This window comes from Globicephala melas, chromosome 7 (genome assembly GCF_963455315.2).
Source record: "Globicephala melas chromosome 7, mGloMel1.2, whole genome shotgun sequence".
Taxonomy (NCBI): Eukaryota; Metazoa; Chordata; class Mammalia; order Artiodactyla; family Delphinidae; genus Globicephala; species Globicephala melas.
The window spans coordinates 60,670,177-60,686,793 of record NC_083320.1 but is presented as its reverse complement, the minus strand read 5'-3'; the positions used below and the strand labels follow the sequence as shown (position 1 = coordinate 60,686,793).

The 16,617-nt window shown below is 44.2% G+C and overlaps 1 protein-coding gene and 1 long non-coding RNA gene across 7 annotated transcripts in view; one reads left to right on the top strand and one right to left on the bottom strand.

The window, feature by feature from the left end:
- Positions 1 to 5,014, bottom strand: part of LOC132597608 (uncharacterized) — a 57,024-nt gene extending 52,010 nt beyond the window's left edge. Inside the window, exon 1 of the long non-coding RNA XR_009564606.1 lies at positions 4,741 to 5,014. This is a non-coding gene — a long non-coding RNA (uncharacterized lncRNA). The remainder of the gene's footprint in view (positions 1 to 4,740) is intronic.
- CYBRD1 (cytochrome b reductase 1) overlaps positions 3,243 to 16,617 on the top strand; it is a 53,870-nt gene continuing 40,495 nt past the window's right edge. For all 6 annotated transcript variants that reach the window (XR_009564605.1, XR_009564603.2, XR_009564604.2 and 3 more), the window contains exon 1: positions 3,243 to 3,539. Coding sequence is in view for 3 of the 6 variants with exons in the window: in XM_060302269.1 (XP_060158252.1) it covers positions 3,347 to 3,539 (193 nt within the window). In the remaining 3 variants the exon portion in view is untranslated. The remainder of the gene's footprint in view (positions 3,540 to 16,617) is intronic.

Genomic DNA, 16,617 nt, shown 5'->3' with positions numbered 1-16,617 from the left:
TCTGGCAGGGCTTCCCTGGTGGCGCAGTGGTTGAGAGTCCGCCTGCTGATGCAGGGGACATGGGTTCGTGCTCCGGCCCGGGAGGACCCCACGTGCCGCGGAGCAGCCGGGCCCGTGAGCCACGGCCACTGAGCCTGCGCGTCTGGAGCCTGTGCTCCGCAACGGGAGAGGCCACAACAGAGAGAGGCCCGTGTACCGCAACAAAACAAAACAAAACAAAAACCATGGTGTGGCAAGGGGGCATGGTGGGATAAATAGATCGATGACTCCTCTTTCTTCCTGCTCTCTGACCTTCCAGCACCACCCATTGACCAAAGTCAATTGGAAGCCAGAGGACTAGAATCTGTCAGGGCACAGGGCAAGACCAAGAAGGGTGGAGAGTGGAGGGGCAAACAGAGTAACCAACACACAGTCAACATTTGAATGTTTAAAAAATGGTCCACTTACTCCAGACAGCAAACACTAAGTACAACTTATTAGACTTTACATTAGAATACTGGACTTCTGTACGTGCCAAAGAAATGCAACACTGCCTCGTGGAAGATCAGCAGATAAATGGCAAACAGGGCCCCTGGTTCCTGATCTCTTGATGAGTGGGGTTTAGATTTTCTCTCCCTGGCCCTTCACAACTCTCCTCACTCTGCATTTTGTGTCTGTCAGGGACAATAAACATCTGTGCCAATATATACGTGTTTCTAGAATCATAGGTTTTTCGGAAGGCTATCTTGTTCAATGCCCTACCCCAACCCCACACATCAGGCAGCCCTTTGATAGCATTGATGTAAAAAGTACTTGAGTAAAGTAACTTTGTAAACTTTACAAAGTACTTCACAAAGTATCTGAGTAAGTACTTTGGTGGCAAATTATTTACCACCCCCTGAGGGAAACTTATATAACAAATCTGTTTTTAAAAGTTGTTAATACCAAGCCACAACAAACTTTATTAAAAAGTTTCCTCTTTCAAGTGACAAGTTTTATTAAAGTTAGGTCCTTAAAGGACAACTTAAAAGTTGAAATTTAAAAAAAAAAAAAAAAAAAGTTGAAATTTTTCTCAGTTTAGCTGGTAACTTCAGGATGATTCAACATCATCCATACTATTTGGCCATGTTTTCATTCTCCTGAGGTGTTTTGTTAAATGGAGTCTGGAATCCCACAGATTCTTCTTTGCTGCTGCTGCAGAGTAAAATCAACTCGAGAGTGGAGTGAAGGTGTTGGGCTAAGGGGGTGAAGAAGTTACCTGGGGACAAGAACTAGATACTTTTAGAGAGAAGAATAGGGACACAATGATATTGTTGTTAAAGAATTACTAGTTAAAGGTCGAAGAGGAAGAGAAACGGCATAAAATTAAACAGGGAATCTTTGTAGCACTCAGGAACCCAAAAGGTCTGAAAAAATAAAACTGGAAGATTCAGTGATAGTGTCTGTTTATTCCTATGGATCTATTCTCACCCTTCTCCACTCTGCTGTGTCCTGGAGGCTGACCTATATGGGCTACATCATCTTCCCTCTGGGTTTCAGATTAGCTTCAGCCATTTGGGACCAGGCAGGAGATTGGAGGGGAAGAGAGTAAGGCTGGAATATTCATGCTGCCTCCCATTCTTCCTCCCTGTGGGGGTCCCTGCCGGCTGACTGCATCCCTCAACTCAAGGCCATAGCCTCAGTCAGCCTGCCCTTTTTACACTGTTCTCTCTCTCTCTCTCTCTCTCTGTCTGTCTCTCTTTCTCTCTCTGGATTTCAGTAACCCTCTCCCATTCAGGCCTGGGCACTGCAAAACCCTTGTGGTTTCCCACACCCTGCCCACAACTTTGTAAGTAGCCCTGTTCGTTATAAAATTGCCCAACTGGAATGAGCCATCTGTTTCCTGCCAGCACCCTGACTGACACACTCAGTCCCATTCTTCTCCCAATATTTACTGAGTAGCTACTATATTTCAAGGAAGAATAAAATGATAAATTAGACAGTTACTAATCTCAAGGAGGCTGTCTGGGGAGTGGAGACAGCCACAGGAACAGATGGTTATATCACATCTTGATAAGTGATGCAGAGAGGCACTGGATGGGGAGGTGGGTAGAAGTGTAAAATAGGGGCATAGGCAGACTCAGGGAAGGTTTCTTGGTGGAGATGGGGTTGGACAGTTTTAGAGGCAGGGACATGGGTAGGGAGTGGTGAGGAGTTGGGAGAGAAGCCATGGACATCAGGGCCAGACCGTAGAAAGCCTTATACTGTGGGTAGGGGTCCTTCTTTTCCACTTGTTTACTCTCTTTCTTTTTCTCCCTTTCTTTTTACCAACAAGGGAAAAATAGTGACATCAGCGAAGTCTGCAGCCCCTTACTCTTAGACCTCAATCTTGCCCCACTACCAGTGCTTGACACTCCTACTTCCTTGCCTAAAACCTGTCTTTCCATTGAAAATCACTCCCATACATCTCCTGCATATTCTAAGGCCTTTCAAAATGGCAAGATGATAATTTGGTAAACTAGTCCTTGGAGGTGAGCTACAGGAGAGAGCTAGAAGTGAACGTTCCCAAGTGCATTCTAGGAGCCCTAACAGCCAGAGCCCCATTTTCTTTAACAGCAGTTGATAACACTGACACTTTTCTTGTCCAATGGAGAAGGGTAAACTTAATGTTGGAAAGAAGGCAGGGAGTGAGTGAGCTTCACTCCACCAAGGTGGGGCTTTAGTTCAAATAGGTTTGAGCAGGTGGCACTTTCAAGATCCATTTTTATCACATACGGACAAGTCCAGGGTCCAGGAGGTATCTGCCTTCTCTCTCTTGAGTGCACACTGCCAGTAGTTTCCTTGCTAGGTAAGGCCAGGTCCACACAGTCCCACAGTTGCCTCCTTGGCATCAAAGACAGCCAGTCCTCTAGAACTGCAGCTCATGAGGCTTCGTTAGTCAAAATCACACACACAAAGCCACCCAACGGACCCCTCTCTTCTGTTAACCGAGAGTGCGCACCACTGCCTCCCCTCATATAAGGAAAGAGACACGGGAAGAGCTAAAAGAAAGTGGTGGGTATGGAACCCTCAGCACTCTCGCTCCCAACAAGTAACCGGATCGGTTGTTCGAGCTCTCCGCAAGCACGGACGCCGGGCCAGGGGCGGCCACTCCGCAGCGAGAGCTCTGGGCGGCCACTAGAGCCCGAGGCTGGGGCTAGTCTCTGAGCACCGGCCCGCTGCCCGCCCCCTGGAGGCCCCGCCTCCCAGACAGGCATGCGAGGAAGCCCCTCCCCCGGGCGCTCCTAGAAGTCGACGACGCGTCCCGCTGCTGTGCCAGTACCTAGAGGCCTCCGCCGCCGCTTCGCGGAGTTCCTGTGGCTACCACCGCGCGGAGTATGGGGCGCTGATGGCCATGGAGGGCTACAGGGGCTTCCTGGGGCTGCTGGTGTCGGCGCTGCTCGTCGGCTTCCTGTCTGTGATCTTCACCCTCATTTGGGTCCTCCACTACCGGGAGGGGCTCGGCTGGGACGGGACCGCGCTCGAGTTTAACTGGCACCCTGTACTCGTGGTCACCGGCTTCGTCTTCATCCAGGGCATCGGTACTGGCACCTCCTGGGAGGAGGCGGGGAGGCAGGGGCCGGGAGTTCCCGACCGAGTTCCAACCGAGTGGGGTTGGGCGAGGGAGGGGGTGAGGGAGCAGCGCGCGGCGGCCCGGGAGCGGAGTCGGCGGGGCGCGGCGCTGGAGGGAGGTGGGCGGGCTCCGAGGCCCGGGGGCCGCGGGCCGGGCCGACTTGGGCGAGCGCTGGGGCGGAGCGCGCGGGGCCGGGGTTCGCGGTGAGACGCGTGGCGGGATCGGCTGGGCACTGACGCGGCGCGGAGGGCTGGCCGGGCGCGCTAGCCCGGCTTGGTTAGTAACTCCTTGCTGCGAGTGGTTGCGACGCGATACCAGACGACACCAAACGCGGGAGCGGAGGAGAGATGCGGGAGCGTGGTGCGGCCTGGCAGCCCACGAGCCCCCGAAAATCGCCCCCTTGTGGACCAAGCCTGCGCCATCACAGGCGCGGAGATCTCTTTAGGCGACGCCTTTCGTTGAACTTGCTTCAAGGCTGAGGGTTAGGAGAGGAAGGCAATGGGGGCGGGGGGGTGGCGGTGGGAATGGAGGGGCGAGAATTTGCTGCTTCTTGTCTCATCCTCAGCCCTGAGCGAAGGGGCCCGTCAGCGGGTAGCCGGGGTGAGTGAAGGAAGCATCAGCTCTGGTTTCACTCCTAGAGCGTTAAACGCAGTCGAGCCGAGAAGCTGCCAAGACTCTGAAGGGTGTTTCGCTGCCCTGCCTGGTTATTGGACAGTCTGGAGCCCGACTTGTTTTTGTGGCTGCTGCCCAGAGAAAGTTCCCCTGCGGGGCTTCCTGTTGGGCGCTAGCCCGGAATGCGGGACCAGAGATGCCCGAGGGGGCCTCGCGGCTGCTGGGCTGGGAGAGATGCTTCTGCTTGGAACATCTTTGGGGTTTGCTGCCTCGGCCTGCAGCCTCTGGGATGAGGCTGGCACGGAGGGAGCGCTCAGCGGATGGCAGTTTTTGTTCTTGTTTTTGAGATATAATTGATATATTAGTTTCCATCACCTCACGTAGTTACAATTTTTTCCCCCCTTGGGATGAGAACTTTAAGATCTAGTCTCTTTAGCAATGTTCAGATCTACAGTATAGTATTATTAACTGCCGCCATCATTCTGTGCATTACATCCCCAGAACTTATAACTGGAAGGTTGTACCTTTTGACCACCTTCACCCATTTCCCCCCTTACCTCCTCTCTCCGTCAGTGTCCGGTTTTGTTGTCTTTGTCTAGGGTTGCTCACAATGTCCTGACAGCTTCCTTTCCTTCAGCTGCTGTTGAGCTGGAGGAACCTCTAGCGAGTGGTGCAAGCGCCATTTGTAACCACTTTCCAAAAAGTGAAGTCAAGGCCTTGGCAGAGAAAGTATTTAGAACAAGGCAGAAAGTAGCGGACTGGAGTTATGTCGTAGAAAGTAATGGAGAGGAGTGGAAAGGACTTGGGAAGGAGGTGTCCACCAGCCGAAACCTCTAGCCTTGCCTCTGAGCAAGCTGCCTTTTCTCCACCAGTATTTAACTTTCCACAAACAAGAGAACAAAAAAGCGCCCACCTCCTTTCTAAAGAAAAGGTTTTTGTTTCCATTTAAAACGTGGGCAGCAGCCTTGGCCAGTGTGGCTGGCGTGGCTGGCATCCTCCCACTCTGGGAGGTACTGGAAGCTGTTGCCAAGGCCCAGCTGTGGTTCTGAGGCTTCCCTGGTGTGAGATGGCACCCGGGTGTGAGTACCACTGGCTGGCTAAGTTATTCGTTGCGTATTTTGCCGCTAAACTAAAATGAGAAAAACATACTCAAGTTCCAAAGTCGCTGTTGGCAGAAGCACTCTTTCCTTTGTGGTGGAGCCCTTAAGTTTGGCCGGAGCTGTCAACACCTTTTGTTTGCTCACAGCAGTAGGAACAGTCTCTTCATCTCTTCAAACCAACTCCTCAGAGCAGCTTCTAATACTAAGAAACTTTCCGGAGGGGCTAGAATATCTCCTTACCATGGAGGGTAAGGGAAACACAGGTGATAATACTTGTTTCTTGACTTCTAAAGAGGAGACACTCTAACATTTACTTAGTGCACTAAGTGCACTATTTCACAGATATATAAGGGTAAACTGGGCTTCCCTGGTGGCGCAGTGGTTGAGAGTCCGCCTGCCGATGCAGGGGACACGGGTTCGTGCCCCGGTCTGGGAAGATCCCACATGCTGCGGAGCTGCTGGGCCCGTGAGCCATGGACGCTGGGCCTGCGCGTCCGGAGCCTGTGCTCCGCAACGGGAGAGGCCACAGTAGTGAGAGGCCCGCGTACCGCAACCAAAAAAAAAAAAAAAAAAGTAAACTGAGGCACAGAGCAGGTGCTACTTCTGTGTAGCACTACTACACAGAAGTAGTGTGTTTTCAGGGGCTTTATTTTCAAGGTTCATTTCTCTGCTTTTATGGCAATACGCTTATTTTCTGTGAGATATTCTGTTTGAGAAGCAAAAAGCTTCATGTAAAATACACTTTGAAACTTTTCCTTCATGTTAGAGTCCATTACAGTTTTCCTAAAATAATTTATAATTTGTCTAAACCTTGGACTTTTCTTAATCTGTTTATATTCACTTTGGAGCAAAAATATGTACATGGACATTTTGGAAATTTTCATCTGCTGCTTTTATTTAAGCTTAACTCCTGTATTTGTATTAGTTTTGGAATGTTTGTCCTGTCAACATTACCCATCCTGTTTACTATTTGGATTCCAGATATGAAAAGCACTTTAATCAGATGACACACTTATTTTTAAAATTTATTTTATTGAAGTATAGTTGATTTACAATGTTGTGTTAATTTCTGCTGTACAGCAAAGTGATTCAGGAATACATGTGTACATTCTTCTTCATATTCTTTTCCATTATGGTTTATCACAGGATATCGAATATAGTTCACAGTAGGACCTTGTTGTTTATCCATTCTATATATAATAGTTTGCGTCTGCTAACCCCAAACTCCCAATCCGTCCCTCCCCCACCTCCCCTCCCCCTTGGCAACCACAAGTCTGTTCTCTATGTAGGTGACACATTTAATTGACATGCACGTAAGCTTTCTCATACATATAGGCACATGCATAGCACTCATGAGTTCTTGCAAGTCTTGGCCCACCTGCATGTCCTCACATCCAGCAGTAGGAAGCCTCCAGTAGGACTAGGAGTAAATAGTTGACTTCATAGGCTGGGGGAAACACACATGTTACAGACTAGACATGTTATAAAAGCTTTTTTACTGTATATAATTGCTTCAGGGAGCAAATTTTCAGGCTATGTTATTTCAGATCTCTAATAGTGAACGTGATGTAATTGAGCTCTGTGATACACAAATGTTCAGCGATGAGGAGGGAAGGCCAAAGTACAGTTTTTACTCTAAGCATAAAATGCTTTACAAATGCAAACAGTAAATGATATTTAAAACTATGTGAGAATAAATATGTGTCCTTTGAAACACCTTTAAGAAGTAAGCTCTGAAGAAAGCAAGGGTAACATAGAAGTTACAAAATAAATATCTATGTGTCTTCTGGAAAATATATGTGTTCTAAAATAAAGTGTAAGAGACTACAGGATAGTTAAAACTGAAATAAAATTTTAAACTAGTAGGAAATCCAGCAAACATGAATGAGGAAGTTTCAAAGAGAACTTTTAGAAGACCTTTGTGCTTCTCTGAAAGGACTGTTTCCCATGAAATAAGTATACTGCCAGGAAATCAGAGAAACAAAACTTGAAAAGGCCACAGAAAAGACTGAAACAAATAAATGCTCTCAAAGTGGCTGTTGATCTTTTAAAAGGTTCAGCAAGGTGGAATGTGTTCTTTAGTAAAAGGTAGAAAATTCAAGTATATAAATTTAGTGAAAAGAAGCCTCAGCAATTATAGACGCCTTACTTTTCCACGTGTAGAACTCTTTTGACTGTATAAACTGAAGGAAGAGAAATTCAATAGTATAATGATCTCAGGTTGGTTTTGTGAGAGAATATAACTTCATTTAAGTCACATTTAAAAGAATAACAAAAAGAAATTAAGGGTAGTTCTTAAAAGGCAAATGGGATATCCTATTAATGTATCTAAAAGTGACCAAATTCGAAGACCACTTAAATATATTTGGAAAGGCTCTTGGGGTAAAACCTGGCAAAGAATAGAATGGAGAAAGTGCTCCAAATACCTACTCCAAAACCAGCCTTTGGGACACCATAGATAATTAAACCTGTCATTCATAAAGAAACGGGGGTTTTTAAAAGCATAAAGACACAATTCAAGACAACCCCAAGCACATTTCAAGACACAATTCAAGACAACCACAAGCACATTTTTTTTTGTTATAAATAAGTACATGCAGATCTCTTTGTAATACATCTAATAAAAATGTTTTAGACATGATTATTTTGCTCACTATTGCATCCCCAGCATCTAGAATAACACCTGGAACTGGCACAAAGTAGGCCAGTAAATAGTTGTTGAATGAATGAGTGATTATTTCAGTACCATCGCCAATTGTTAGTAACAAAATGCAATTTTACAGCCACTCATTTGTGGTGATAATCGTAGCATCCAAAGAAAAAGTGCCCTCCCTTCCCCTCAGTGATTCTGCTGTTTACAGCCCGTTTGGAAGCACTGCTTTAGTCAGCCTCAGGGGAGAATGGGCATCATGTTATATTGGAAGCGCATCTCTACTCTAAAGGCCTCAAGCTCATTAGAATGTTACTGCCTCATTAGAATTGCCTACCACCTGTGCCTTCTCACTCCATCAATTCTCCCCTTTTCCTTGTGCATCAAGTTTCTCCCCCATTGGATTATTTTCAATGTGTTACAATTTCTGTCATCTTTTTAAAAAGATTAATTAATTTATTTATTTTTGGCTGCGTTGGGTCTTCGTTGCTGCGCACGGGCTTTCTCTAGTTGTGGTGAGCAGGGGCCACTCCTCATTGCGGTGCATGGGATTTTCATTGCGGTGGCTTCTCTTCTTGCAGAGCACGGGCTCTAGGTGTGTGGGCTTCAGTAGTTGAGGCATGTGGGCTCAGTAGTTGTGGCTCATGGGCCCTAGAGCACAGGCTCAGTAGCTGTGACACACAAGCTTAGTTGTGTATCTCTTGCAAATACTCTATGGACCTGGTTTTCTTATTCCTGAAAAAGATATATAGTGAGTTGAACAGTGGCTCCCAAAAGATATGTTCAAGTCCTAATCTCAATGACCTGTGAATAGGGCCTTAGCGTCTTTGCCGATGTAATTAAGGATCTCAAGATGAGATCAGCCTGGATTCAGGAAGGGCCCTAAGTCCAATAACTGGTGTCCTTATAAGAGAAAAGAGAAGGAGATTTGAGGCACAGACACACAGAGGGGAGGCCATGTGAAGATGGAGGCAGAGATTGGAGTGATCTGTCTACAAGTCAAGGAATACCAAGTATTGTTGGCAGCTACCAGAAGCGAGGAGAGAGGTATGGGATGGATTCTCGCTCAGAGCCTCCTGAAGGAACCAGTCTTGCCAATACCTTGATTTTAGACTTCTGGTCTCCAGAATTGTGAGAGAATACATTTCTGTTGTTTTAAGTCACTCAGTTTTGGGTACTTTGTTATGGTAGCCCTAGGAAACCAATACAGGATATAACAGTTACCACTGCTCTCTGGGAAGCCCAAAGTATGGTATTTTCATAAGGTTTTTACAGACTTTTTGTTGTTCTTCCCAGTCCGGACACAGTTTACCAATCAGAGGCCAATTTTATTATAAGCAGTGTTGCGCAGTAACATTGGTGAGAAACCTCTCTGTTTACTAGCGCATATGACCAAAGGTCAGATCCTCGTGCAGCAGGGTATAGGTAGAGAATCGGAGATTGCCTACTCCTGGCAAAATAGGAACCTCTTAGCTGCAGCAGATTGTGGCTATCTGGGGATGCCCACAGTGACCAGAGTTTCTCATTATCCAGGAGAATCTAGATTTTAAAAAACTGGTTCAGTCTAAAAGTAAACAAGCCACAAAACCAAAATATAACCCCCAAATCATGCTGATCAAACAAAACACATCTGTGGACCAAATCCAGTATATATCTTCCAGTGACTTCTAGAGTTTTCTATCTTGACTTGGTGGGGTTTTAAACTTTTCCCTTAAAGAGTAGAACAATCTTCCCTTTTAAGAAAGATAAACCAGAAATATTTGTTATAACTGTTTTTCTTCCTATAGAAACTTTCTTAAAAGATCAAAACAGGCTTTGAAATGACTGCAGACTTCAGCTGTACTTTTCTTTTAATTAATTAATTAATTATTTTTGGCTGTGTTGGGTCTTCGTTGCTGGGCATGGGCTTTCTCTAGTTGCGGTGAGCAGTGGCTACTCTTCGCTGCGGTGCTTCTCTTGTTGTGGAGCATGGGCTCTAGGTGCGTGGGCTTCAGTAGTTGTGGCATGCGGGCTCAGTAGTTGTGGCATGCGGGCTCAGTAGTTGTGGCTCGCAGGCTCAGTAGTTGTGGCACACAGGCTTCGTTGCTCTGCAGCATGTGGGATCTTCCCGGACCAGGGCTTGAACCTGTGTCCCCTGCATTGGCAGGCGGATTCTTAACCACTGCTCCACCAGGGAAGTCCCAGCTGTACTTTTCTAAGTCTGTTCATTCATTTATTCATTCGATTTCTTCATATATTATCCTATTTATTTAATTAGTATTTATTAAGTGCATTTATTAAGCACTTACTGTATGCCAGACAGTGTAAAATAAATGAGTTAAGATGTAGCCCTGTCTACAAGTTGTTCTCATTTGATTTGTTAGAGGCAAGTTATGGTTTTCTTTTAGAAAACCTAAGCCCTAAATATTTAGAGCTGTCTAGGACTTGAAGTTCAACTCCTAATTTTAGAGATCAAATGCCTAACCAGGGTTAGACCACCAATGATATCAGAGCCAATACTAGTTCTAATGTCATAATATTGATATGAGGCATAAGAAAATATAGCTGGTGTTTCTGGGTATTTGTAAACGTCTAGCCAATTAATTGAATTTTTCTCTTTTCATACACTATTTTGTACCAAGTAGGTGCCTTTGTGAGGGTTTTAGTCACTTCAAAGAGATGCTTCTAGTGCCAAGTTGCTAAAACAAATCTTCCAAATCATCCAGATCACTTCTTTCATTTGGATTCTCCAAAGGTTTTCAGTTTCATGGTATTCATGCTGTGAGACAGTCTGAGAGCACAGGCATGTTTCAGAGCTCAGATTCTCTTTGGTAGCCACTGCAGGAATCTTTTCAAGAAGTGTATTTAAAGAGGATTCTCTGCTTTTACATTTAAACTTGAGGTCCTTTGGACTGTGTCAGGTGAATTCTTAGGTGCACAGGGAAATAAGTTGTAAATCTTGATAATTGTGCTCAGAACATACTACCAAGGAGGTCAAAGTAATACGTTATTCAGAGTGTTAAGAAAAGTGTAATGGGCACACCATATTTAAGTAGAATTTATAAGTGTCTTAAAATTCCAGTGTACTTCAGTCTCAATAACTTACTCTTATTTTATTTTGGGGTTCACTTAAAGCTTACCTAAAGCTATTAGGTGGGGCCGAGTGCAGAATACTTTTTACTTATTTGAAAGGACCATTTTTTAAAATATAAATTTATTTTTATTTATTTTTGGCTGCGTTGGGTCTTCGTAGCTGCGCGCAGGCTTTCTCTAGTTGCTGCAAGTGGGGGGCTCCTCTTCGTTGCAGTGCGCGAGCTTCTATTGTGGTGGCTTCTCTTGTTGAGTAACACAGGCTCTAGGCGTGTGGGCTTCAGTTGTTGTGGTGCATGGGCTCAGTAGTTGTGGCATGCAGGCTCAGTAGTTGTGGCTCACAGGCTCTAGAGCACAGGCTCAGTAATTGTGGCACACGTGCTTAGTTGCTCTGTGACATGTGGGATCTTCCCGGATCAGGGCTCGAACCCGTGTCCCCTGCATTGGCAGGAGGGATCTTAACCACTGCGCCACCAGGGAAGCCCAACTGTTTGGTTTTATATGAACTAACACTGGGGTCAGCAGTTGAGGTTTTGATTTGTGCGTTTTTATTTGTTTGTTTGTTTGTTTGTTTTGGTACGTGGGCCTCTCACTGTTGTGGCGTCTCCCGTTGCGGAGCACAGGCTCCGGACGCGCAGGCTCAGCGGCCATGGCTCATGGGCCCAGCCGCTCCGCGGCATGTAGGGATCTTCCCGGACCGGGGCACGAACCTGTGTCCCCTGCATTGGCAGGCGGACTCTTAACCACTGCGCCACCAGGGAAGCCCGATTTGTGCGTTTTAAAAGAGGATCTGCTCATTTTCTGGGAAATATTAAATTACTGTACTTTATCAAGATTTGTATATTCAACACATATTTACTGAATTCCTACTATGTGCTAGGCTCTGTGCTAAATGCTGGGATCTGACAGTGAACAAGACTGACGTACTCCTACCTTTGTAAATCACAAGATTTAAACACAGAAGAACTGGAGTCAAATTGTTTTCTATGTCTGGGGACATTTCTCTCCCTCCAAGTGCCCTTCTCCCCACATTCACTTTGACAAATTCTAAATTTGCATTGCCTGCTATGAGACAAATTTGTATATGTGGATAGTTTTGTAATGGTATATGGATAGAAAGCTGGTGTCAAACCAGAGATTACATCTTGGAGAATATATATTTCACATATTCCTGAGTTGATTATGCTGCTAGGAACTGAGAAAATTTCTAAATAATTCAATTCAATTCAAGTTACTTCATTTTTCCCTTCATTGTTGAAAGAATAATTGTACACAGGTATTGATTTCTTTTCCCCTTCCTTCCTTCCTTCCTTCCTTCCTTCCTTCCTTCCTTCCTCCCTCCCTCCCTCCCTCCCTTCCTTCCTTTCTAAGTTTATCACAATAGCATGTTCCACCACCAATAATTTTTCTTTTAGAAAGATTTAAAATGTATTTTTCACATTATATGTGTTCACGTTTCCCTTCATTTTCTGGGCGAAAATGGTTTTGCCGACTAGGGCCTCTAACAGAAAAACCCTTGTTTCAGTCACAAGTAGCTGTTTGATAGCATTTTCCCTCTTCATGGGCTTATGAGACCTTTTTCTTCCTTCTCACTGAACCTCAGGAATGGTGTCTAGGTCAGTGCCAAGCCAAAGAAGCAAGAAATGTTTAAATTCCACTCTCCAAGGCAGTTTATACTACTGTTGAGAAGAGCTACTTGTTTAAGAAATGTGGTTGATTTGCTAAGGTTGCCCTTTCTCCTGAAGTCCACCGTATTTTGGTTACTTATGCATTTTAAAAAGCATGTAAACACCTTATGCAAATGCAGCATTTTGCAGTTATCCTCCATCTATCTAGAGAGCATTTTGAAACATAGTCAGCTACCCCACAGAACTTCTCTGTTGCCAGGATAGGTGCTGAAAACTCCATGCCTCACTTCTATGAGAGCCGCTGAGATTTCCACAAGCTGCCTAGTTAGCAGTTGAGACTAATTGGCTATTGGGTTTGCAAGCTTACAGAAATATTGTTTTAACTTTAAAACTATTATGAACTCTTTCAACCATACAGAAAATAATATAACAGATCTCCATGTACTCATCGCCCAGATTTAACAGATGTTAAAATTTTTGCCATCATAAAAGTTTATAAACTTAAATAGAACTTAAAACAGGTAGGAATAATAGATAATGCAGGCTGATGGAGGGGAGAGGTTGGAGGCAGGCACCCTAACCTGAGCAAGAAACTAAAAGAGGAAATAGAAAAATTCTACACTAGACCCAGGGACTAAAAGAGAAACGTTAACTGTCTGGGCCCGTTTGGATCAGAGGCAAGTACCTCTCCTGCTTCGAAAGTTCCTAGGGACTTTCTCTTATAGTAATAGGACAGTGTGTTTTGTTGATAACCTGCAAACTGTCAATAAAAGATTAAATTGTGTTCCACTCATGCTAGTGCTAGAGAAGGAAAGCTAGTGTGCAACCAATCTGAAGAACATTTGAGTAAATGTGAAAAGTTTAAAAGTCAAGTTTTGACACTCAAAGAGGGTAGACTTCAGTTTTTTGGAAAATTTGACACATTTCTCTGTGGTGCCCGTAGTATTGAGAAGAGTGAAAATTCTTCATTGGGAGCATAGTTGTCTATGAATTTTGGGCAACCTTTTTAAGGTACTTTTAATTGAAGAACCACATACATGCAGAAAAGTACCTAAATCATAAGTGACATGTTTTCATCACATGAACACACTCATGTACCCATCATGAAACAACATTCCAGGCACCCCAGAATCCCCTTGGTTACCCCTGTAACTCTCCTCAGTCATGATAACTATTCTTGATTTCTAACATCCGAGGTTAGTTTTGATTTTGGAAGTTTTTGATATAATATGACCCAGATTGGGGAGGAAAAGCTGTTGTGAGTTATTGCTTATAATTTGCTATTTGAGCAAACATCCTGAGTATTTCCTTTTCGCATGTGGATGTTCAAGTTCCCTCATCTAAGATTCCTTCCCCTGGGGTGGTGCCTGGAGGATATAATGATGGTGACCACAATGATGATAACAACAGTGATATTAATTTAAAAACACTAAATGATATTGAGCAAACTACTTCACATCTCTGTGCCTCTGCTTCCTGCTCTGCATAATGGTAATAATAAACATACCTTCCTCACCCAGTTGAGTCGAGGATTATAATGTAAACCTGTAAAGCACTTAGCATGGTGCCTACTACCTTGCAAGGCCTCAGGTGTTTGTGTGTGTGTGTGTGTGTTTAATAAATGAGACTAAACCAGGAGAAAGGGAAATGCGTTACTAGGTTTTTGGGTTTTTTTAATAAATTTATTTATTTTATTTATTTTTGGCTGCGTTGGGTCTTCGTTGCTGCGCGTGGGCTTTCTCTAGTTGTGGCGAGCAGGGGCTACTCTTTGTGGCGGTATGCGGGCTTCTCATTGCGGTGGCTTCTCTTGTTGCGGAGCACGGGCTTTAGGCGTGCGGGCTTCAGTAGTTGTGGCTCGCAGGCTTAGTAGTTGTGGCTTGCGGGCTCTAGAGTGCAGGCTCAGTAGTTGTGGCGCACGGGCTTAGTTGTTCTGCGGCATGTGGGATCTTCCAGGGCTCAAACGCATGTCCCCAGCATTGGTAGGCAGATTCTTAACCACCGCACCACCAGGGAAGCCCCACGTTATTAGGTTTTAATATTTTGTAGATTTTTATTTTACTGCTGCCTGATCACAGATTGATTGCAAAAAACTCGATTGTGTAGATAAAAGGTTACTAAGTCTGTGGGTAAAGAGGCATTTGCTTTCCTTAAAAACGAAAGAATCATATAATTACGACAGTAAAATTTATTTTACTTCAACTTTTTGTTGAAGTTAGTAAATATTGGAAATAATCTATATGTCAATTGTATGTCAACATACAATTGATTATTATCTAGAAAATCCAATATGTATGAGAATATTGTACAGTCCTTAAATTCATGTTTTCAAGGATAATTTAATGATATGTGAAATGTTCATGATATAATTTTAAGTATAAAAATAATTTAAAATGCAAAAAACAAACCAAAACCAAAAAACCCCTTAGATCATATAGGATGTGCCGCTGAGTCATCAGAGGAGGAAAAGCATGAGGAGAGGAAACCATAGTGTTAGAGTTGACATCAATTTGATTTCTGGACTTTGATCAGTCTGCAGAAAGTGCTTTACATTTATTTATTTAAATAACACTAGGGCTTCCCTGGTGGCGCAGTGGTTGAGAGTCTGCCTGCCGATGCGGGGGACACAGGTTCGTGCCCCGGTCCGGGAGGGTCCCACGTGCCGCGGAGCGGCTGGGCCCATGAGCCATGGCTGCTGGGCCTGCGCGTCCCAAGCCGGTGCTCCGCAACGGGAGAGGCCGCAGCAGTGAGAGGCCCGCGTACCGCAAAAACAAAAACCAAAAAACAAAAAACTTAAGGGTCATACACACACAAATAAAACTACTGAAATTCGAAAAAGGTTAGTGGATTATATAGACGTCAATTTCCTGGATGTAATACTATACTGTAGTTATGTAAGATGTTACCACTGAGGGAAACTGTGTGAAGAGTATATGGGATCTCTCTGTATTATTTGTTACAACTGTATGTAAATCTACAGTATCTCAAAATAAGTTAAAAAAAAATACTAACGGAGCTGCATACATATTTTGAGCCCAGGGCTGTCCTAGGCTCTGGGGATACAAGGAGAAACAGCAAGACACATTTTTGCCTTCAAAGAGGATGAAGTAGGGATGAGAAGGGGCCTTGAACTGGCTTTTATTTTTAATTAATTAATTATTTTGGCCATGCGGCAGGGCTTACAGGATCTCAGTTCCCGGACCAGTGATTGAACCCAGGCCATGGCAGTGGACCTGCTGAGTCCTAACCACTGGACCGCCAGGGAATTCCCTGAACTAGCTTTTAAAAGTGTACCTTTTGGGATTTCCCTGGTGGTCCAGTGGTTGGGACTCAGGCACTTTCACTGTCAGGACCCAGGGTTCGATCCCTGGTCAAGGAACTAGGATCCCGCAAGCTGTGCGGCATGGCCAAAAAAACAAAGTGTACCTTTTAAGGTGTTGTGTTAAATGGTTTGAAAAAATTTGTTGAATATATAAATGATTGTCTACAAAGTTACCATATCCTTAAGGAAATATAATCAATCATTTATAAGATAGACATATATGCACTAAAATTAGTACGTGGTTGTCCTTCAGAATTTGTATTACATAAAAGGAATACTGTCCTAATGGTGAGGCCTGTCAAGTGTTGGAATGGAACCAAATAATAGGAAGATTGACATCTTGTGCTGAAAGCTCTAAAGAGGCTGAATTCGCGTCTATCTTTGTAGGTTTTTTGTGTTTCTGCCTGAAAATGGACAAGATAATCTTACATTTTTATGATCCAATTAAGTTTCATATATTCAAATTATAAATGTCTTTGAAGGGAAAAGGCAGCAGCAGTGTCTGCTTCTTCTTTTCTGGAATTAAGAAATATACATGATTCACTGCTGATATAATAGAATCCATTTTCCAAGGAAGTATTCTTTGAACATTTTCAATCCGCCATATATTTCCAGATATCTAAATTTTTCCTGACATGGACTGAAGGAGTGGAATGAGGGTGGGTTGG